Source organism: Bos grunniens, chromosome 14 (genome assembly GCF_055505025.1).
Source record: "Bos grunniens cultivar Pamir isolate PY7600 chromosome 14, Bosgru_T2T1.0, whole genome shotgun sequence".
NCBI classification, from domain to species: Eukaryota; Metazoa; Chordata; class Mammalia; order Artiodactyla; family Bovidae; genus Bos; species Bos grunniens.
The window spans coordinates 67,258,146-67,281,154 of NC_141178.1; the positions used below are offsets into that span (position 1 = coordinate 67,258,146).

At 42.0% G+C, this 23,009-nt stretch overlaps 1 protein-coding gene across 1 annotated transcript in view; it reads right to left on the reverse strand.

Annotated features, from left to right (window-relative positions):
• Positions 1-2,075: 2,075 nt before the first annotated feature.
• WASHC5 (WASH complex subunit 5) overlaps positions 2,076-23,009 on the reverse strand; it is a 52,921-nt gene continuing 31,987 nt past the window's right edge. Inside the window, exons 18-29 of the mRNA XM_086337181.1 lie at positions 19,671-19,772; positions 18,612-18,791; positions 17,369-17,493; positions 15,179-15,341; positions 14,682-14,784; positions 14,514-14,593; positions 12,250-12,353; positions 10,930-11,059; positions 9,400-9,496; positions 5,294-5,447; positions 4,371-4,458; positions 2,076-2,484 (exon numbers count right to left, since the gene is read on the reverse strand). Of these exons, the coding sequence (XP_086193307.1) occupies positions 2,428-2,484; positions 4,371-4,458; positions 5,294-5,447; positions 9,400-9,496; positions 10,930-11,059; positions 12,250-12,353; positions 14,514-14,593; positions 14,682-14,784; positions 15,179-15,341; positions 17,369-17,493; positions 18,612-18,791; positions 19,671-19,772 (1,383 nt within the window). The 3' untranslated portion in view covers positions 2,076-2,427. The remainder of the gene's footprint in view (positions 2,485-4,370; positions 4,459-5,293; positions 5,448-9,399; positions 9,497-10,929; positions 11,060-12,249; positions 12,354-14,513; positions 14,594-14,681; positions 14,785-15,178; positions 15,342-17,368; positions 17,494-18,611; positions 18,792-19,670; positions 19,773-23,009) is intronic.

The following is a 23,009-nucleotide window of genomic DNA, read 5'->3' on the forward strand; positions in this document are numbered from 1 at the left end:
TTCCAAAACATGGCCCCAAACTAAAGCCATTGGGAAACAGATGATGTCAAAACTAGTTAACAATGAAGAGATACTTTATGTTCATCTAAAAAAAGAAACAGTGAGTGAACAAATAAGCACGTGCAGTATCTGGCATAATGCCTTAAACTCGGTCGGACTTTACTGATGCTGTTGTTCAGCGACTCAGTTGTGTCAGACTCTTTGTGACCCCACGGACAGCTGCACGCCAGGCTTCTCTGTCGTTCACAGTCTCCCAGAGTTTGCTTTACTGAGTTTACACTATGTTGGAAGAGGTTATGCACATTCAGAAGAGTATCATGAGACTTAAGTAAACACCCAAATACCATTAAGGTAAATTGTTTCCCTTAAAAGAGCAGTAAAAGAGTACCGGAAATATTAAGTAACTACTGCAGATTCTAATGATAAGGGCTAAAATGACTTTTAAAACTTTTATAATTAACATTTCTTTTTCACCTTTTATAAGTTGCAATTTTCTCAGTTGAGGAAAATTTTCACTTTGCCTTGTTTTAGCACAGTGTATGTGGGCTCATTAGTTTTGTAAAATTTCCCTCTTACTAATCCTATACTTCTATTTTCTGGTTAAAAATACACTTTCTTAGAACTGGCCTTTTTATTATCAACTGTCTTTCTTTGGGGGGAGTTTTTCATGAAGAACTAAAAATCTCACTTCATGTGGTTACTGTGATTAAAATGAAAACCAGCAAGGGGCGTCCCAGGTGGCTCAGGGCCAGAGCTGGAGACACGAGAGATGTGGTTCAACCCCTGGGTTGGGAAGATCCCCAGAGTAGGAAGTGGCAACCCATACTCCAGGATTTTTGCTCAGAAAACTTCATGGACAGAGGAGCCTGGCGGGCTGTACAGTCCATGGGCTCGCAGAGGTGGACACGATGAAGACACACGTACACAAGGTGGTTTTGAGAAGGGAACACAGGATGGCCGTGGACTGGCTGAGCTCCCGTGTGCCAGCCTCGTGGGTGAGATGCCTAGACTCCTTACACGCCGGGCAACAGTTCACCTTCAAGATTCCTCCCTGGGCTCTCACCAGGTTGGGCTGATGAAGCTCCCACTTCCCTTGGCCAACTGCTGCTTCAGTCGTGTCCGACTCTGTGCGATCCCATGGACTGCAGCCTACCAGGCTCCCCCGTCCCTGGGATTTTCCAGGCAAGAACATTGGAGTGGGTTGCCATTGCCTTCTCCGCCTCGGCCGACTAGATGCTTTTCAAAAATCCTTTCTACTATGATGGTGAAATACAGTGTGTCCTTTTTTTCTCTTCAGTATCTTAGGATTTGAGACTTTCTGACTGAAGAAATAACTTACCATAAATTCAAAAAACTGAAGGGAACCAGAGGAAATCATTAGCCCTGATTTTACAGATGATGCCAGTAGGCTGTCTTGAGACAGTTTAACTAGTGGTGGAGTCGGGACTCAAACTCTGCCTCCTGACTGCAAGTTAATGCTGCTTTTTCTGCACTTGCTAAATGACCGATAAGCTCCACATTTCAGATTTTTTTTGTTTCGCTTGTTCCTCTCCGCTCCAGAGGACAGAGCTAACTACATGGTCAGAGTTAAAATGCCTTCCTTACTCTTAGCCAAACTGCCACAAGAGGGTGGCCGCTCCCCTCTCAGGGTAATTTTCATGCAGAAGTCATTTAGGATTTTGGAGGAGTTAAAAGGTAATAATGGCTGTTATAAAAATAGGGGGGGGGGCGTGTTGTGGGGACTTGGGGTGGGGTTCCTCAGGGGTTGTTGAGGAAGGAGCAGCTGAAGTTGGGGAGTCCTACAGAAGGGAAGCAGGGAACCCCTGAGGTATCTGGGGTTGGAAGAGGACACTGAGCCTCAGACCTGTATAAACTTACGTGGTCCATGGCCCGTGGATGGTGTGACCTCTACACCTGGTTCCAGTCTTGCTATTACTATGTGCCTGCCAGCTTGTCCCAGACGTGACCATGGACACAAGAGCGGACCTACCAGGCTCCTTTCTTACCTTCCAGGCAAGGTTTTTTGCTGGGTGAACATGTTGTGTTTGAATAACAGGCAGAAAAATGACTTCGGGTACTGGCAATACTATTTTACTGAAAATCTGGAGTTGCACAAATAGTTCTTTAGAACATAAAACTAAGTGGATTTATACATAACAATTATAGTCAGCATTTATAAGAGGCAGTACAAAAATGTGTTCTGCTTCTACATGATATATATTGTACATAATAACATGATTTAAACAATATTAGTTATATTAACTCGTTCAGTGGATACATCTTACTCAGAACGTCTGATGTTTCCCATAAGGGAAAAAATGCAGTTCTCCGAGCAGGTGGGTTTCTTTTCATTTCCAAGTTGATTTTAGTGATGGTGGGAAGATTTAAGGATAATCCTTTCATTGAAGGAGCAGAAGTCAAAAAAAGTTACAGGACTGTTCTGAACTCATCAAAAATGAAATTAGGCACATGTGCTTCAGCAACCTAAAAAAATGAAAACAAAAGAGTTAACGGTGTCATAGTGTAAGAAGACCAAATTCAGCAGTAGTCTCTGGTAATCTGTCCTAGACAAAAATAACATGGAGTGGCATAGTTTTAAAATGAAAATGAAATGCAGAGTAACATGAATATATTAACATATGATACCTATTACATGCTATTATATTGGTATGGTATAAAAAAATTTAAAATTTTCCATATGAAAATTAAACAGAGGAAGACATCCTTTGGAGCAAGGTGAATCACTGGGAAATAATGAACCACTAACTGAAACCACCACCTTCTTTCTCTGGCATTTCTACCACTGATGTTTAATTTCTTGGCACTGCTGACACCTGAAGGGATGCAGTACAGTCCCTTCCCCAGCCCTCCACTGCCCTACCCCTAGACGAGAAGGTCCCCTGGCCCTTAAAGGCACCTGGATCTGCAAACATGCACATGCCTCTGGGAAGTACTAAGACTGGTCTCAGGTCATCTCATAATTAACTAATGACCAACTAGGAAGAACAGGACATCTAGTGCTGGAAATTGGTAGTCTTTAAAAGCAATGTTTAATTTTTTTCTGACTATACAGTTCAGTTCAGTTCAGTCGCTCCGTCCTGTCCGACTCTTTGTGAACCCATGGACTGCAGCACGCCAGGCCTCCCTGTCCATCACCAACTGCCGGAGTTTACTCAAACTCATGTCCATTGAGTCGGTGATGCCATCCAGCCATCTCATCCTCTGTCATCTCCTTCTCCTCCCGCTTACAATCTTTCCCAGCATCAGGGTCTTTTCAAACAAGTCAGTTCTTCACATCATGTGGCCAAGTATTGGAGTTTCAGCTTCAGCTGAAACTTCACCTTCAGTCCTTCCAATAAATATTCATGAGTATTTCCTTTAGGATGGACCAGCTGGATCTCCTTGCAGTCCAGGGGACTCTCAAGAGTCTCCTCCAACACCACAGTTCAAAAGCATCAATTCTTCAGTGCTGAGCTTTCTTTATAGACCAACTCTCACATCCATACATGACCACTGGAAAAACCATAGCTTTGACTAGACAGACCTTTGTATCACTTGCTAATTCGAGGAAAATTAGAAAATGGAGAGGAGTATAAAAAGGAACAATATCCGATCTTAATTCCCTAAAGAAAACTAAAAGTGATCATTGTTTTGTATCAAATTCTTGCAATTTATACACACACATACACTTAAAACGCTTACATTTAAAACTAGAATCACATAATCTTGTGTCCTTTACCTCTGCTAAATTTTATGTTCTGAACACCCTTACACAGGTATCTTGGTGAACGTTTGTCATTTTTGGAAACATGGTTGTACAACACTTCAACCATGGAGGGAACTTAGCCAAATGGGCTGCAGGAACTGGGTTATTGTGGAGATGAAGAAACAAACCACACAATCATTTGCTATCCTGGCTTAAGGAATTCTCTCCTGGAGTGCCCATCTTAACTCCTGATCAGGGTGACCTGCAGACTGGAGGAGGGCATGGCAGAGGGTGAGAAGATGAGGAGGGAAGTTGTGCTCAATCATGCCTTCTCACAAAGCACTGAACATTCAGAAGAGGGAGGAACATCTCCAAGCCGAGCCCTGGGGCAGAGCAGGGCAAGGGGCTCAGAGGTGTCCACAGGGAATGAGCTTCTGGACTTCATTCCTCATGAGTTCAGGGCCTTTCTTCAAACCATCTTCCTACAAAAAGGGCATTAATTTTTTTTTTTTTTGGTTGCATTGTGTGGCATGGGGAATCTTAGTCTCCCAACCAAGGATGGAACCCATGGCTCCTCCTGTGATAGAAGTGCGGAGTCTTAACCACTGGTTCTCCAGGGAGGTCCCAAAGGGGCATCGATAAGTGTTTTTTATCTATTGCTTACCCTCCGGGGTAGCTTTGTGTACCGAACATAATCCTCCAGAAACAGAAGGGCGCCCACAACATCGGCAGGCATTTCTGGTATCTTCTGGCTGCAACACAGAACAATCTGGATCAATGAACTGCTTTCGTACGTAGACCCTTAGTCAAAATAGTGAAAGACTGAAAAAAATGACAGATGACTAAATGAAGCCAAAGAAGAGACACATCTACAGAATCTCCTCTTGATTATTACATTGAGCCATATCTTGCTGGCCGATCTTCAGCACACAGCCTGGAGGAGGGAATCGAAACTTCTCTGAATGGTCTACATGGGTCTTTACGACGTGGCCCCTGCTGACCCTTTAGGGTAACAGAGAAGGAGACTCAGGACCCAGCATCCCATGCAAATACATAACTTGTTCTATCCCAGAAAAGCCGCATTTGGGGTGGAAGAGAGGAAAAAGTAAAGGTTTACAAACTTTGTATCAGGTAGGAGCTTCCCTGTCTCATTTGTTTGATTTCACACCAGGACCTCGGGCTGTGCTAACAGTGGGTAGCTCCCTGACTCCCACTGAAGGGTGGAGCCGTCCCTGGGTAAGTGGTCCGGGGGAGGACATGGGCTCACTGTGGTCTGGGCACAGCACCCAGAATGGCAGGGGGGCAGGCTTCTACTTTTTTCCCCGTGGGGCTCGCTCATGGTGCTCATGACTCATTCACAGTGGGTGCTCCCAGGGGACTCCCAGCGACTCCTCAGTGGTGTGACTAAGGATGGGCACGCCTTTAATTGCCCAAACAGGAGATGTGCCCGAACCTGCTGTACAGAGCAGGGTGAGCAGCCGATTCTCTGCTCTACTAGGGGGATAATAAGGGGAGGAGTCTGGCGTGTGTGGTTTCCAGCCCATTCTGGAACACTGATTCCACTTTTTCCTGGTTGGCCTTCTGTACCTTACGCACTGCTCCACTGTGGAGCGGATAAACTGGCCGATCAGCGCCAGGAACTGTTCCGTGTACCGGGAATGAAACTGCTTCAGCAGGGTGAGGAGCCCCAGCACCAGGGGCGGCCAGTCCACGGGGTCGGCGGGCTTTCGGCAGACCATTCCTGCGAGGACCGACAGACCACAGATTACACCACCGAGGGACGTGCTGGCCTTTCGCAGCATTCATTCAGGATGAATGTTCATGAATGTCAAGATGCTGGGGCCCACGTGATCTCTGGCAGAGGATTATCTGGAGGGAATGACAATCCAGGACTACGTTTCGAATTGGATCCAGGATTGGTGGAGGCTTCTAGTGGTCTGAAGGATTCAACACCCTAAAATGGGTACTAATTTTTATAATTACCATCATTGTTTCTTTAGGATTTTGTAATTAATGGATGCAATGGTAGAAAGTATTATAGAGAGTAGCGTTTAAACATATACATTACCATATGTAAAATAGATAGCTGATGGGAAGCTGCTGTATAATACAGGGAGCTCAACGTGGTACTTTGTGATAACCTGGTGGGGTGGGGAGGAGGTTCAATCAAGAGGGAGGGTCATATGTATACTTAGGGCTGATTCATGTTGTTGTATGGCGGAAGTCAACACCATATTGTAAAGCAGTTATCCTCCAATTAAAAAGAAAAAAAGAGATGGATAAAAAGTTACACGAGAAAAGAATGTGCAGAAGTCAGGACAGGAGAGGAAGGAACTATGCCAAGTGAGTGAGTGCCAAAGCTGGCCTTGTCACTAAGGACTTCTGCCCCAATATGGAGACCTTGACCCGCCTGAATGGCTGCTTGGGGAACAGAAGACAGAGCACAGTGTTGGGAAAAAAAACCCCCACAAAGTTGGAAACTTTCATTGCCAGATTTCAAGACTTAGCATAAAGTTACAGTAATCAAGACAGTACTGGCATAAGGACAGGTAAACAGATCAATGGAACGGATAAGAAAATACAGAAATAGTCATACCCTTAAAGGAGCAATTGGATTTCCATGGATATTCACACTATTTAATGGAGAAAGAGAAATCTTCTCAATAACTGATGCTAAAAATAGATATCTTTATGGGGAAAAAAAATGAACCTTGAGCCCTATTTCACATAAAAAGTAATTTGAAATAGACCACTGACCTCAATGTAAAGCTACAAGTATAAAGTTTCTAGAAAAAAAAAAAAGGACAATCTGTGCCCTTGGGATAGGCAAAGGTTTATTAGAGGATAGAAAGGACTAATGATAAAGGAAAATGGATAAAAAAATGGATAAATTGGACATCATCAGCAATAAAACTTCTGCTCATTATGGTCACAAGTAAGAAAATGAATAAGTAAACCATTTTGCAAGAAAAAAAATTTACAGCATGTATATCAAAAAAAGGACTTGTATCCATAAAATAAATAACTCCTACAACTCAGTGATAAAAAAGCTATCAACTCAATTTAAAAACAGGCAAAAGACTTAAACGGACACTTAACAAAGAAGGATAAACAAACAAAAAATATATAAAGAACGGCCAAAAAGCATTTGAAAAAGTGCTCAATATCATAACTCATCAGGGAAAGGCAAGTTAAAACTATAATGAGATACCCTACATACCCATTATAATGTTTAAAAAGATTGAGATGGCCAAATTATGGTAAGTTGTAAAAATGGTACAACCACTTTGGGAAAAGGATTGGCAGTTGATTAGAAAGTTAATCAGTTCCCACATGTGGGTTCTTGTGAAGACTGAGAAAACTTATTTAAGATGCCAAAACAAGCTATCTTGATTTACATAACCTGTTGCTGCTACTGCTAAGTCACTTCAGTCGTGTCCGACTGTGTGTGGCCCCATAGACAGCAGCCCACCAGGCTCCCCTGTCCCTGGGATTCTCCAGGCAAGAGCACTGGAGTGGGTTGCCATTTCCTTCTCCAAGGCATGAAAGTGAAAAGTGAAAGTGAAGTCTCTCAGTCGTGTCCGACTCTTCGCGACCCCATGGACTGCAGCCCACCAGGCTCCTCCGTCCATGGGATTTGCCAGGCAAGAGTACTGGAGTGGGGTGCCATTGCCTTCTCCATTACATAACCTAGTAATTCCAAATTACTCAACGCCCACTGTAAGACACTAGCTGTACTCAAAATACGGAGAGAGAATCCTTCCCAGATAGATAGCAAAGGGGATGTTTACAACAAAGATTTCTCTGAATGGAGCACCACAGAGATTCCTTTTTAAAAGACTGACAAAAGCAGTTGTGTGTTTCTTAGATCAGTCTTGAGAACAATGCTCATAAGGTTTATATAAAAGCTTTCAGGGTACACTACATGCTGATGCTCCTTCCTCAGTCTGCTTTTTCTTTAATTTAATCCCCAACTTAACACACTGACCTGATTAATGAAAAGGACTGTAGTCAGGTATAGGAACTTTCTAAGACACTTCACAGTTTATTCCAAGATCTGGGAATTCTGTGGCATAGTGACATGCTTCTCATAAGCAGCTGTGCAATCAAGGAGCCTGACCTTAACCACATGCAATGAAATGGTAACAAAGGATGAGACCAGTGAGCAAACAGTCTTAATGAAAACAAGGTATCTTCGTGTGCTGAGAACACCTTATTATAAAGAAGCATACATTCTTATTTAGTCATAAGGGAGAGAGGTCATGGATCTCAATCTTGAGATGAACTTTTAACTCCATCTTGGGATAGTTCTTTATACTGATTCTGACCAACATCCAGAAAAGGATTTAGCATCAGGTAAGCACTTGCTTTGTGAGAGGTACCGTCACAGGCATTTTTAAGTTCTAACTGGCCCACAAGTTTAAGTATCTTGGCCAATGTCACACAAGTGGCAAGTTGTGAAGTCAGAATCCAGACACACCTTTGTTCCCTCCACCCTACAGCAAGGCTTACTGGGTGCCGCCATGCCCTGCACTGGAGAAGGACATGGCACCCTGTTCTAGCATTCTTGCTGGCAGGATCTCCTGGACAGAGGAGACTGGTGGGTCACTGTCCATGGGGCCACAAAGAGTTACACATGACTAAGGGACTGAGCTTCCCTGTGGCTCAGCTGGTAAGAATCCGCCTGCAATGCAGGAGACCTGGGTTCGATCCCTGGGTTGGGAAGATATGCTGGAGAAGGGAATGGCAATGCCCTCCAGTATTCTTCCTTGGAAATCCACGGACAGAGACTATAGTCCACGGGGTTGCAAAGAGTCGGACACAGCTGAGTGACTAACATTAAGTAACTGAGAACCAGGCCCTGCATTCTGCAGCTGTGACAAATATTGTTATGGGGGCTGTGTCTGGAATAAAGGAATTTTTTTGAATGAGGAAATTAAAAACCTTAAAGAGAATCCACATCTTTATCCTAAAAAACTTTTGAAATAGGAAGGGAAATACTTCAAAGAAGAAAAACATTTTAGAATTGCTGGTTAAAAAAAGTATACGGTTACATTTATAGAAAATAATTTTAAAGTAAATTAAACTCTATAGCAGACTTTAAAAAACTCTACCAAGTTTGGAGAGAGAGGAAATACCTGGGAATCTTACGAAAATGTTTAAGATAAAGTCAACGACACACAAAAAGTTGGGCTATAATGCTGGATAGGACAAATATACTGATAGCCTTTGGTAACTATTGTTTGTATCAAGTATTTTCAAAACTAAAGTAACAGATATCCCAAGGTAAAGTAACAGAGGATTGGTCTCCTCTCTGTAACTGTATTGTTACTCTTCATACCAAAGCTCCACAGTAAGCACATGACAGCTACTGAAAGAATAGGACATTAACCAAAAGAAACTTCTTTCCCACCAAAATCAGCTCCTTTAAAGAAAAGAGAGAAGCAAAGGTCCCACACATTTTACAAGTTGGATAATCAACCACTGTAAGTTAAAGATGGGTTATACTTGGTTGATATTAAATCCACCGTCTTCATGATATTTCAGAGGCCCAAGGACGTGGAATTTTATAAACATGCAATTACTAAGAAAGACCTCATATGTGACACAGCATTCTCTACCAAGGGATGTTTGGTTAGATGTTAATCTACCACCATTGTTCCTTACTGTAAAGAATAAATGTCATACAGCACCTAGATTTTTGTTGTACTGAAGCTTTGGCAGCTGGGCGATCAAAAACAGAAAGTTGACCACCGGGAAGTAGGGCAAGCGCTTTGTCGTGATGTATATCTGGAAAGAGAAAACACAGTTTCAAATGGAAAGCTGCCATTTAATTTCAGTTTGCTCTTCTGACTACTGAAAACTAGGGTGGTTCCATTAATTCGCTGCCTTCAGAGTTTTATTTAATACCACTGACCCCCTCTCCCTCCAAACACAGACACCTACTTGACAATTAGCCCTCTTGGGAAAGGAACAATTTTGCGTAGAGATTAGCAGTCACTCCCAGCTACCCCCAATCCTCTTTTTCTCCCTCCAATCCTCTTAATGTCAGTAACAAAATGAGGGGGTTGGGGAGAGGGAGATGAGCAAGAAAGTCAAGGCCAAGCCGGAAGGAGGACAAAGAGAGGGAGAGAGAAAAGAGGCAGAAAGAAGGAAGAGCCACATGGCACTGCATGGCCGTGCGTAAGGAAAGCAAGTGCGGCTCCCACTGCCACTTCCTTTTCCCTGGGCAATGCCACAGAACGGTCTCCTGCCCAGTTCACGAGGCAGAAAGCACAGTCAGGCCACACCCAGCCATCTCCCCGCTCTAGTCATCCTGATTCCCTGGGAGGCAGGTGGCATCCTGGCCAGCAGCACCAACTCTGGTCAGACAGCCTGGCTCCATCGCTGGCTACTGTGGGGCCCTGGGAAGTTATCAACCTCTGAGCCTCAGGTTCCTCCCCCAGTAAGGGCACATTTCATGAGGCTGCTGTGAGATTAAGTGAGAGCACCTATTCAGGGTTACCACAGTGCTTGGCACATAATTCCTAGTAAAATGTTAGGTGCTTTTTATGTTCATAATCTTACCTTAAACCCAGGGGATCATACAGATTTCAGAATTTCATATTACAATAAAGATTTTAGGTAGGCAATACAGTGTAGACTATAAGCAAAGTTATCTGTATTTCTGCAAAAACATGACAATTCACAGGAGTATCAACAGCCTCAAGTCAGTCTGGGACAGGTTCTGGCACTACATGCGATCTGGCACTAACTTGTGAAAAACGCTTCCAGTTCTCAGAGGTTTATGGAGATCAGAACAGCAGAAGAGAGCCTGTCTCCCCAGATTCTGACTGTCATTACTGTCAGCCAAGGAGGGAAGAGTCTTTGGGCAAGAAGGATCGATGCCACCATTTAGGTGCAGTTCAAATACCAAACCCCAGAGAAACCTAAAACTCATCTCTTACCGATACAGCACTTGTCACTCAGTTCTGACAAACACTGTTATCACTGTTGACTCCCACAGCCCTGAGTCAGGCAGGGGAGGCGTGATCATCCTCATATTACACGTAGGGAATGGGAACCCAGAAAGGGCAGAGGATCACGAGAACAGAGTTTCTGGGATTGGAACCAGGTCTTCCAATATCAGATGGAATGTGGGGATCTGCTGCCTGGGCCAGATGGCCTTTGGTCCCACCCTGTCTCCCACCACACCATTATATTACATGTTAGTAATCATGAACCTTGTTCAGTGGGTTGTGGATGCCAGCTGCCTCCAGATAGGCAGTGATTTCATATAAGAGTGTGTTATCTTCTTTGGGGTAAGGAAGTGAAGGGTCCTGATAGTGGGCTTCGATATCTGCTAGGAGTGCCCTGAATGAAGAAAAACAACAACAATAGTGATAAATGTTAGAGATAAAATGAATACAGACAACAGTTAACACAAGCTATGATACAATCTTCCAGGGATTCAGTGTCCTCATCTGTGTAACAAGGGCTTGCTCCCTTTGAATTCCCAATTTCCACACCTGTGATTGGTGATAAGTGGGAAATCTGAACTTGAATTATGTTTTCTTTTAGAGTTCACCCAAATCAAATGCTTTCACCACTTAAATTTTTATGAGTTGACTAAACTAGTTTCAATACCTACTTTGTCAAAAGCACACTGACTTTGTGACCAAGAAGTGTGGATTGTTTATCTTTAAGCACGAGGCTCAAAATTTTGAGAGCAAGCTGCTGGTCAGGTGGAGAGTGTGACTGGATGCTAGGATATGTGTCCACAGCCATGCCTGGTCATCAAGGTGCTTCTAATTCCGCTCAGGAGAATCAGTGATTCAGTTCCATGGAAAGTCAAGTGTGGATTTTGGTGACAATTGCTTTCTCAGTCTGGGCAAGAATCTAGCGAACTGTCTGATGTGTATTAAGTGATCAATACGTGTTGGCTGAAATGATTCCATCAAAAAAAACAGACAATACTGAAGCGAGAGGCTTCTGAAGATAGATGCGATTACCTATGGGAAGGAAGCCTATAAATTCAGAGAGTGTTCTCACTCAAAAAGAACTTAAATGAGTAGATGCCTGCATGCATGCTCAGTTGCTTCATTCCTGACTCTTTGTGACCCCATGGACTGTAGCCCACCAGGCTCCTCTGTCCATGGGATTCTCTAGGCAAGAATACTGGAGTGGGTTGCCATGCCCTCCTCCAGAGGATCTTCCTGACCCAGGAATTGGGCCCATGTCTCCTGTCTTGCAGGTGGATTCTTTACCACTCAGCCACCCAGATACTGAATGTATAAAACAGATAACTAATGAAAACCTACTATAGAGCACAGGGAACTCTACTCAATGCTCTGTGGCGACCTAAATGGAAAAGAAATCCAAAAAAAGAGGGGATTCAGGTATGACGTGCAGCTTATTCACTGTGCCATACAGGAGAAACTAGCACAACATTGTAAAGCAACTATCCTCCAATAAAAAAAAGAGTATGCGCTGAAGACACTGGATGCTGACTGCTGATGAACAGTCTAGGCCCAGAGGTGGTTGCTTCAAATGCCAGCACTTACTTATTGAGGTTCTCCAGAGCAGCTGCCAGGTGTTTGGAGTCAAACCGACACGAATAATTTAATTCATTGGCGATCTGTTGTCTCAGAATCTGCATCTGCCCAACCTGTGAACAAGCAAGAAAAAGAACAGGGACAAGCTGATGAACAAAAAGATGACAAGCTTTTATTGAAAGGTTCACAACATTCTACAGAAAAATTCAAGGATTTCCTGGACTGGTTTCATGCCTAAGACCAGCATCACCCCTGATGGAGCACAAGGGACCCTTCAAGAAATGCCTGCAGAGATTCTGTGTGCCAACCTCAACAGAACCCTGAAGTCTAATACTGAACCTAATAGTCTAAAAGTGAACCATTAATGTTCTTGTTGTCCGTGGATTAAAGGTATGTGTTCTGAAGCTCTATTTTTGATCTTTTAGAATAAGTTCTCATGTTCAGTAACCACTAATGAGAAGCCCTACTTTCTTTATCTGTCCTAAATTGAACTTTCTCAAGTCCTAAGGGTGCCATTTCACTCTAACATTTGGTCAGTATCAGTCTGTCTACATCCCTCACGATTACAGATCATGAAATAATCAAGGTGATAAAATAACCTACATACAATCTTCCAAGAAGGCCCTTCTAACAATGATAACCCTGAAACCAGGGGTTCTTCACGTTTTGTTGGCACTTTGGACATCTTTAGAAAGTTGGAGAAGTCTATGGATGCTGACTCAGAATAGTTCTTTTGAATGTATGAAATATAACATATAGGATAACAATGGAAGCCAATTGTAACAAAACGTAATTCTCAAGCAATTAAAAGAACAGATTTATTATAACTTCCTTCCCTTGTTATCCTGGCTTAGGGCAAGTCAGACCTATATAACAAGAGGCCATCTAGCAGAGCCGAAGGCTTCTATTCAATTTTAAGTTTCCAAATTAGAACAAAAACTCAATGAAATGATGAAAAATATACTGTGAATTGGGCTGAGACACCAAGAACTCCTGTTTCAATGAGCAACTTACGTAATTGGGAACAAAAGAACAGGACTGCTCCAAATTCTGTGAGGAGTCTAGACTTCTCCTTTGGTATCTGACGCTTTTAACCATCAGTCAGTTTTCCACCAGGAAATCTACTCTTTCCTACTGTACTGTGAGTAGGCTTTCCAGGGAGACAGCCAGCTTCCTTGAACTCTTCCAGCAACTGACAATGTTCTGCACCCACATAAGGGTGTTCAACAAAGGATTACTGACTGTCTCAGATCATCAAGGGATGAGAGAAGGATATGCAGAAGATACAGGGTGTCTCTGGAAGTCAACGCACAGTGTAAAGGCAGATGCGTGGATTCTAAAGCAACCTGGATTTCCATCCGACAAATCACAGGCACACCTCGGAAATACTGAGTTTGGCTCCAGATCACCATAATAAAGCAAATATTGCAATAAAGTGAGCCACATGAATTTTCTGGTTTTCCAGCACATATAAAAGTTATGTTTACATTATATTGTAGTCTATTAAGTGTATAAAAGCATTGTGTCTAAAAAATAATTTAAAAATACTTTATTGCCAAAAAAGCTAGCCATCCTTCAGAGTTGTGACAAAGGTCACTGATCCCAGTCACTGTCACAAAGACAACAACAGTGAAAACCTGCAGTGCTGCGGGAATTCCTGAAACGCGACACCAAGTGAGCAACGGTTGTTGGAAAAATGGTGGTGACAGATTTGCTCGACACAGGGTTGTCACAAATTTTCAATCTGTACAAAATGCAATACCTGCAAAGTGCAGTAAAGTGAAGTACAACAAGACGACGTGTACCTATCATCTCCCCGTCTTACTTTCTCACTCATTTCCAAAGACACACGTTCTAGTCCGTGTAAGGATAACATGTCCAAAGGAACCTGGCCTTCTAGTTTTTGTGCAGCTACTTCACTACTCTAAAGGCTGAGATCAGGGCGGCAAACCAACAGCAGCTCATTAATGAACCTGTCACATGAGGACGGGGATGACTGAGGGAGGAAAACTCCCATTTCCTTGAGTGAAAGCACCTCTTGCTAAAAGGCATTTCAGAATGAAAGCTTTCTTCAGTGAAAGAAGCATGATAAATGGGCCAATGAAAAGCACCGTCCAGAACAGCCAAAGAACAGACTCATTTAGAAATAATGATAAACTCGAAATGATGTATTTTTGGTTTGATGGCCAAAGAAAGAAGAGTGGCTTTCTTGGGGTAACCAAGTTACCAGAAATAATAAAAAAAAACATAGCATTGCTTCTCTCACAACGTACCTTCATGATAGCCTCGAGATAAGCAGTCCAAATCTTCTGGGTTTTGGCAATAGCAGAAAAGTAAATTTTATTCGAGTTTGCTGAAAGGTTAAAATACGAGTTTCTATTTAGTAAATTTGGAAAGGCTACAGTGTTCTCTCTACCTCAGGCCTGTTTTACAACACTTACCTACAATGCTTTTTAGGGGGCTGACGGCATTCATGAGGGTTTTTAAAGTCTCCTGCACAGTTCTGTCTCGCAAGATAATTTTCTGAAACATGCTGAGGAAATTCTAAAACGAGAAGGCATGATCAAAGAACCAAATATAATGAATAAAATGAAGAAACGCTCCAGTTAACTCAAAGGCTACACAGAACACAGACAAGCCTCATTCACACAAAGCTACAAATAAGACGACGGGGAAGACACAACTTCCGGTTCCCATCAGAAACATCCCCTGCTGGGGGGAGTTGCTGGTTTCCAAGATGAAATTCACAAAAACTGTCTACCGGTAAAAATACTATGCTGGCCAAAGAGATTCTAGTTTATTCTCAGCTCTTCTCTATTTAACAGGAATTACATAAATATGGCTGATGTCAGTATAGGAAAGCACAAAAGAAAAGCTAAACCATCTACTCCCTTCCTCCCCAGGACAGCAGAACACACCCGGACACCTGAAGGCTCACCTGTAACTCTTTCACAATCATAAAGCACAGAAGCCTGTCTAACCCGTTCAGACCGAAAGTCCCCAAGGTGTTTTGGATTTCTGAGAAAAGGCGGCTGCTGGTCACTTCTTGATGGGTTTTCATATCATACCAAGTGTTCAGCTGGTCAATGTGACACGTCATTCTAAAACATAAATAAAACACACTCAAAACCCAAAAGCAGCTCAGAATTCACCCTGAAAGGATGAGGGATGCAATAGGATTAGGGGCATCGGATAGGAAGAACAATGGTTTCATGATCTGTGTTTTAATAACCCCTGCATCTGGGCACCCAAGACACCTCACAGTGAATGTCCAATGGGCCAGGAAGGCGAAATTCAGTGAAGTCACCTCTTCCTGCCCTTGCTATGTCATCAGTTTGAATGATGCGTTTCCACTGGGTTGGGTAGTTGAGTCATGTCTCAAGGACAAGGCTAGATTCAGTCATCAGGCTGGAAGACTTCAGGGCCCCACTGCCTCTCTGGAGGGTCTTCTGTAAATATCCAGAGACTGTGGATGAAACAGTGTCTTGTGCCATTTCCACTTGGGTAAGAAAGGAACTTTGAATCCTCATACCCTCACGTCTGAGGCCATTTCCTCTTTCCTCCTAGTCCTGGTCATCGACCAACGATTCCCTTTGAGACTCAGGAGTGTGACGATGGTGATGATAGAAACTGACAACATTTACTGAGGACTGCCTACGTGTCAGGCCCTGGGCCAGACTTTTCCGAGTGCTCTCTCTTCATCCTCAGAATAGCGCTGTGATGTACAAGCTGTTTGACTTTCACTTTATACATGAAATAACTGAGTCTTGGACAGGCCTGATTCTAACACCATACCCACAACCACCAAGAGTCTCAAATGTTCGCATGGGGACCTTAAATCAATGGTGCAAGTGTGTGTTTTCAGTCACTTCAGTCGTGCATAACTCTTTGCAACCCTATGGACTGCAGTCCGCCAGGCTCCTCTGTCCATGGGATTTCCCAAGCAAGAATACTGGAGTGGTTGCCATGTCCTCCTCCAGGGGGTCTTCCAACCCAGGGATCAAACCCCCACCTTTTGTGTCTCTTGCATTGCAGGTGGATTCTTTACCCACTGAGCCACGTGGGAAGCCCTAAGTCAATGGTAGAACATGTTTAAAAAAACAGATGTCAAGATCCCATTTCTGGAGGGTTGGATTGGGTATGTCTGGGGTAGAATTTTAGCCTCTACTTTCAACAGCCCCCACAAAATGATATGGCCCCAATCCTCAGAACCAATACATATCTTTACTGAAATGAAGCTTGGGAGGGAATTAAGAGACTCAGGAGCTAGGGAATTTTAAATTTGGAACTAAATGGAAGAACAAGATGGCTCCCAGAGCGGCAGTCTACTTTCAGGCTTCAAAGCATCCTGCTTCCACCATTCAGTGTGGGCACTTTGTGTCACCTGAGAGGCTCCCAATTTTGATGCCATACATGACATGGAAATCCCAGTCAGGCTTAATCCTGTCTGCCAGTATTAAGCTGGCACTAGGTGAGTGAGGCAGACAGGTTTCTAGGAGGGCTTCTGAGATCAACCCATGGGGACTGAGAAAGGAGAAGTCCCAAAACGTTTTGGATCACTTAATCTTTTTGGCCCATAAGTCACAGACCAAACTCATTTCTGCTGAAGGTGACATACGGTTTGTCAAGTTTCTTAAGTTCTGACAGACAAAATCAGCCTGAGTGTGAAGGCAGTATAGAGAAGACATTTCATGAGGACATTTACCTTGCACAAAGTCGACTTCACCCGCATAGCTGGACTGAGAAAGGAGAGATACCACAGTTTCCTGGGAAACCACACTGGTCATTCCACTGAGCAGGCACAGGCCCAGGGTGAACACGAGAGCAGACAGGAGCCTGCTCTCCCCTTAGTAGGGCTTAGTACCCGCTGTTTGTTTCATCAGAGGCTCAACTGAAGAACAGACCTTCTAATTGTTTTCATTTATATGTCTTTGGACTGGGGTGACCTCAGTCACACTGAGGAAAACATGCAGTCCCAGAAAAAGTAAACTTAATCAACCCATGAGAAAGGCTCCAACGATGGCAGGAACAAGGATATGATCTGAGTAGAGGTCAAGGATATGATCGATATGTTTAGAGACTTGCTGTCCATGATGTTCAAGGCCCAGCGGAATTGAGGGACACTTACTTTGGGTCTGTGATTCGCAAGATTTCTCTGCAGAGTCGACCAATAAATGTTACAGACTCGTCCACAGGGGTAAACTTTGGTATTGGAATATGAGTGGACTGGTACATACTTTGCCAATCTTGAATCTAGAAAAAAAAAAAAAGACCCCCAAGGACATAAATATCTAGTGCATCTTGGATAAGTTAACCTAATTGTCCTTTTCTTACATAGCTTTACAAAGATAACGTTGCATGAATAGTGAACACAAATGGCTCCTCGATTTTGAAGAAGAAATTTTAAAAACTGTAGTACCAGCCTCCCAGAAATACCACATACAATGTTTATTAAAAAAAGAAATAACTGTGAAAAAGTGAAGTGATTGAGGAGAAGTGGAAAAAGACACAGGAATTTCTTACTTTCTGTCTTACAAGTTGACAATGTAATAATATACATCCAAAATATAGGGCTGGAAGATACATAATCTTTTGAAAATGTCACCTGAATCACATCAGTTCCCTAATTAAAAACTTGCGAGTGACTCCTTGTTAAATTACTAACATCAGTCTTCTCAGCTGTGACACTTAAGAATGTGGTGCTCAAATAATCCAACAGAAAATAGGAAAGGACTTGACATTTCTCCAAAGATATAACATGGTTGATAAGCACATGAAAAGATGCTCAACATTATTAGTCATGATGGAAATGCAAATCAAAGCCACAATGAAATACCATTCAGACTCACTAGGATGGTTATAATTAAAAAGAAAAAAAGAGGAAATTAACAAGTGTTGGCGAGGATGTGGAACACCTAGAACCCTCAGACACTGCTGGTGGGAATGAACAAATGGTGCAGGCACTGTGGGAAACAGGTTGGTGGTTTGCAAGTTAAATGCAGAACTACTAAATGACCCAGCATTTAGGTATATACTCTTAGGTATATACTCTGATCAAACCCAGATGAGCTCTTAAGTCTTTGGAACTCCTGTGTACCTGATTTAAAATGACTATACCAGATGGTTTCATTTTGTAGCCATGTAATTAAGTCTGCTTTCTCCTAAGGACAGTAAACTTGGAGAGGTCAGGGGTCACAGAAACCTTTCTGCAACCCTCACAGCTCCTGAAGTTACTCTGAAGGTATTTGTGACTCTATAGTGGTTACGGAATTTTAGTAATTATTTAAACAAACTTTGTTGTTGGCATTTCTGAGGTTTGGGGCATGTCAGAAGTGATATATAGTCACGAATATTAAAATCTGTTTAGATACCTTTGTTCTTAAGAAGTTATTACACTCTTGTTCCACATTGTAATTTATGATACGAGATACTTCTTCCTGCCAGATTTTCAGACCATAAATATTGACATAGTCCTGAATATATTCAAAAGAACGATGGAATCCATCCATGGTGGCTCCCAGCTCTTTCAGCTTGGGCATCAGTTCACTCGGCTGTGTGAAAGAAGAAACAGAAACCTGTTAGACTGGCATAGTCTGTCAACCACTAATGCCTACATGAGACTGTCAAGGAAATCCCAATGAGAGACCACCGTGACAGCTGAAGACAGCTCTGGAAATACTTATTCCTACCTCATTTACAGTGGGTGGTGATTTATGCCAGGCATCCAATAAAGAATATATTTCATTCATTGGGGAAGAAAGCCTCATATAAAAGAATATAAAAAATGAATATCAGTGATTTCTCTCATCATTTGACGACTCTAATCTTAATTTTAAATTGAATTTACTGATGTGATTTCAGATGTAAATTTCAGGCCTTCTCTTTCTCTCTTGAGAAAAATGATCATATTCTCTAGAATATGATCAAGCAAAAGAAAAAAATTATAGCCTTTGTAGTTCCAGTCTGCTTTAGGCTTAACAAATTCTTTTCACTATAAGAAGGAACCTGGAATCATAAACATCAGTTTAATTCTTAAACTTGAAGTGAAGGAAAGGGCTGATTTTAAAAAGGATTTTCTTATAATATGAATGCTTATAAGATAGGATCAAGGGTGGGATGGGGCGGGAGGCAGGAGGGAGGTTCAACAGGGAGGGAACATATGTCTATCTATGGCTGATTTACATTGATGTTTGGAAACCAACACAATTCTGTAAAGCAATTATCCTTCAATTAAATAAATTAATAAAAAACCCCACCAAAATTAAAAAAAAGATAGGATCAAAAAGCACATCAGCTGATTGTACTGAACATGATACAGTAGATATATGTTAGATAAGAAAAAAGGTCTTGTTTGTGTTCAAAATGATGTTCTAGGACATTCTGCAAGCTGAGTCGAGGGCAAGGACAGATTCATTCTGGTGATTGGGTACCTTGGCTCGGGGGTTGAAGATCAAACCCCTATGAAGGGCAAAAGCAACACGCTTAACCAGCTCCTTCCTGATTCCATCCTCTAGCAGTTGTTTCGGGTCCACCTAAATGCAAATTGAAAAGCATTAAATGTCAGTGAGGAAAAGCTCAGTCTGGGAGAAACCCAGAGGAAAGACAGTCTCCAGAATCTGTAGGGGAGCACTTCCCTACCTCAATCCTAAATGATTACGATTTTTCCTTCCCGTTTCCTGCCCCTCTTTGATCTTGTACAGCTCGGATAGAATTATTAAAACCTGTTACCTCGGCAGAACTTAGTTTATCTCAGCAACATTCATGATAATTTTACGTCATTTCAAAGATGTTGGGTATGGAAAGTTTAAATGGCCTCACATTTTGATCATCTCATTAAAAGTGCCTTTTCTCCTCACCAGGAGGCAGTGGGCTGAATGGCTTGCACTGGAATTCAGTGCACGTCTCTCATCTGGAAGTCATCTAAGGGCATCTATAATCATACGAGCAAAGTCAAGCTTGGGGTTGACAGATTCAACACTTCTTTCTTCTTTCAGCATTCTCAGGATGCTGTTTGTAATTAGGGAGATAAAATAGGAAAGAAATCTGCTATTTAACTCTATAGCTTATTTTGCTGATTCTTTTTTTCTATAATGAGAAAGCTTTTGTTATTCCCTAGAAGTCTGTCAAATCTATAAAACATGAAATAGTTTTAATACAGTCCTTTGAATTCTCTAAGACATGTTTCTTTTAATTTGTCAAGACTTATTATTTTAAAAAGTCATAAAGATGGGTTCCATCTGGATTTGATGATATTTAAACTTTAAGGAAGATAACTGCAATGAAAGAGTTTCTGAAAATACAGAAGCCAGAGGAACTTGTCGGACTACACTGATCAGGTAGTCATTGAAAGCCAGACTGAGGAGAAACAACAGGTGAAGACCTTGAGTTCTTCAACAGGCAAATTGTAAGGAAAGAAAGGAATGAAGGAGGAATCTGAGGAGTAAATCAGTCTTAAAAGACATACATTTTTTTAAAATGGGCAAATCTGAACTAAAGTGTCTAGAGATTTACTTCTGGGTAATAAAACTACAAACAGAGAGACTGGGATTAGGTCAGGGCCCACAAGGAGGATCCTGGGGTGGGAGCTGGCTGAACTGTACCTCTGGGTTTGAGAGGTGCTGAGAGTGAGTGGTCTTTATCTCACACTAACCTATCAAGCTACACAATTGTTTCGATAGCTTTAGGCATCTATGCTGTATTTCACAAGAAAAGGGTAAATTATAAACAAATACAGTCAATGAAAACAAATTCAAGCAGATAAAATGAAATTTCCAAAGAAACAGCCCTTATAAAAACACATTTCATGAAAAAGAGTTCAATGTTTTCATGAATCTCATGGTCTTAAAGGGCCCTTCCCATTCTCCCCAGACTTCCACCAATCAACCTGCGGAGTGCTCACGGGGAAGGGAAAGACCCTGTCACACAGCTGCTTCCTTACAGTTCTGTCTACCTCCTGTGGTTAACAACAGTTAACAGTTTTCACATGGGTCCCCCAGACCCTCCTCTACTAATTTAGATGTGTATTTGTTCTTAAACATATTCATTAAGAAATCTAAATGGTCACGTGGTAGTTCTATGTCTAGCGTTTTACGGAATCTCCACTGTGTTCTCCACGGTGGCTGTATGGTCTACGCATCTGCAGGGGAGCAATGGAGAGGCAGGGGTGGAGAGCAGACTTGGGGACACAGTGCAGGAAGGAGGGGTGGGATGAATGGAGAGAACAGTCTGGAAACATATACCTTACTATACGTAAAACAGCAAGAGGGAATTAGCTGTGTGACACTGGGAGCTCAACCCGTGGCTCTGTGACAACCTAAGGGGTTGGGAGATGGGAAGGGGGTTCAGAAGAGAGGGGATAGATGTATACCTGTGACTGATTCATGTTGATGTATGGCAGAAACCAACACAATATTGTAAAGCAATTATCCTCCAAGAAAAAAAAAGTCTAAATGGGATCAAAATATTGGGTTGGCCAAAGAGTTCATCTGGACCAATCTAGTCCTAGGATTTATTTATTTTAGAGGTTATGAAAACTCTGAATGAAATTTTTGGTTAATCCAATATGAACATATATATACTACATGTTGTTCTGCAATTGCCTTTCCACTTTACATTTTGGAAATTTCCTGGTGGTAAGTTATTTTTGAATGGCAGGAAAGTAATCCACAGTGTGACTGCACCATGATATATTCAGCCATTCTTTCACTCATAAAATGCTTAGGCTATTTCTATTACTTTGGCTACATCTAACAACGGACATTTTATGTGTATCTGTGTATATTTCACTTGTTTTAACTCATATTAACTGAAATGAATTAAAACTCTTTGAAAGGGTTTGAAATAGATCCATAGCATTCAAAGATTACAGATTAGTGAAGGCCATGGGATCCCACATAAAGCCCTGAGTTGTTAAACTGGCAGAGACAATGTAAGCTTAAAGGATGTCAAGATGACATTCCCTGTGCACTTATTGGTGCTTCCCTGGTGACTCAGATGATAAAGAATCTGCCTGTAACGCGGGAGACCCTTGAGGAACGGCAACCCACTCCAGTATTCTTACCTGGGAAATCCCATGTAAGAGGAACCTGGCGGACTATAGTCCATAGGGCTGCAAAGAGTCTGACATGACTGAGCAACTAACACTAACATACTTGCGCTTATTAAGTGAAAGATTCTGGTAAGAGATTTACATTTTTCTTAGGCAGTCTTTCCTTTGATAATTATTGCTAATTACTAGGTTTTATTACATCCAACTAGTCACTTTGCATTTAAGACTAATCTGGTCCTAGGATGTATCATCACATAAAGATGAGTGAGAAGTGATAGCTTGTCTGTGTACTTTCTGAATATCAACTGACTTAAACTGGCATCAGGCCTAAAGCAAGTTTAATAGAGTCTATTAATACTACAGGGCTAGAATGGTATTTCTTTACTACATTTCTAGAAACAACATAGTAAAGTTCTATTTCTATTTAGGTTCATTTCCTATATTTTCTTGGATTTCATTAACACAAATGTTATATCCAGCAATTCAATGAAAATTCTTTAGAAAATTAGAAATGTTAAGATTCTACTGATGTCAGATAAATGGAAAAATACATAAGAGCACCACGAACTGAGTGGGTGTATCATAGTCATCTAAGGATTACAAATTATAATAAAACAGCAACAATATACCACTTTAGACCCGTTTGGAGAACAAAAATTAGGAAGCGGATCATGGCTAGTGTTGGCCAAAATGGGGGTAGATACACAGGAAACAAGTCATG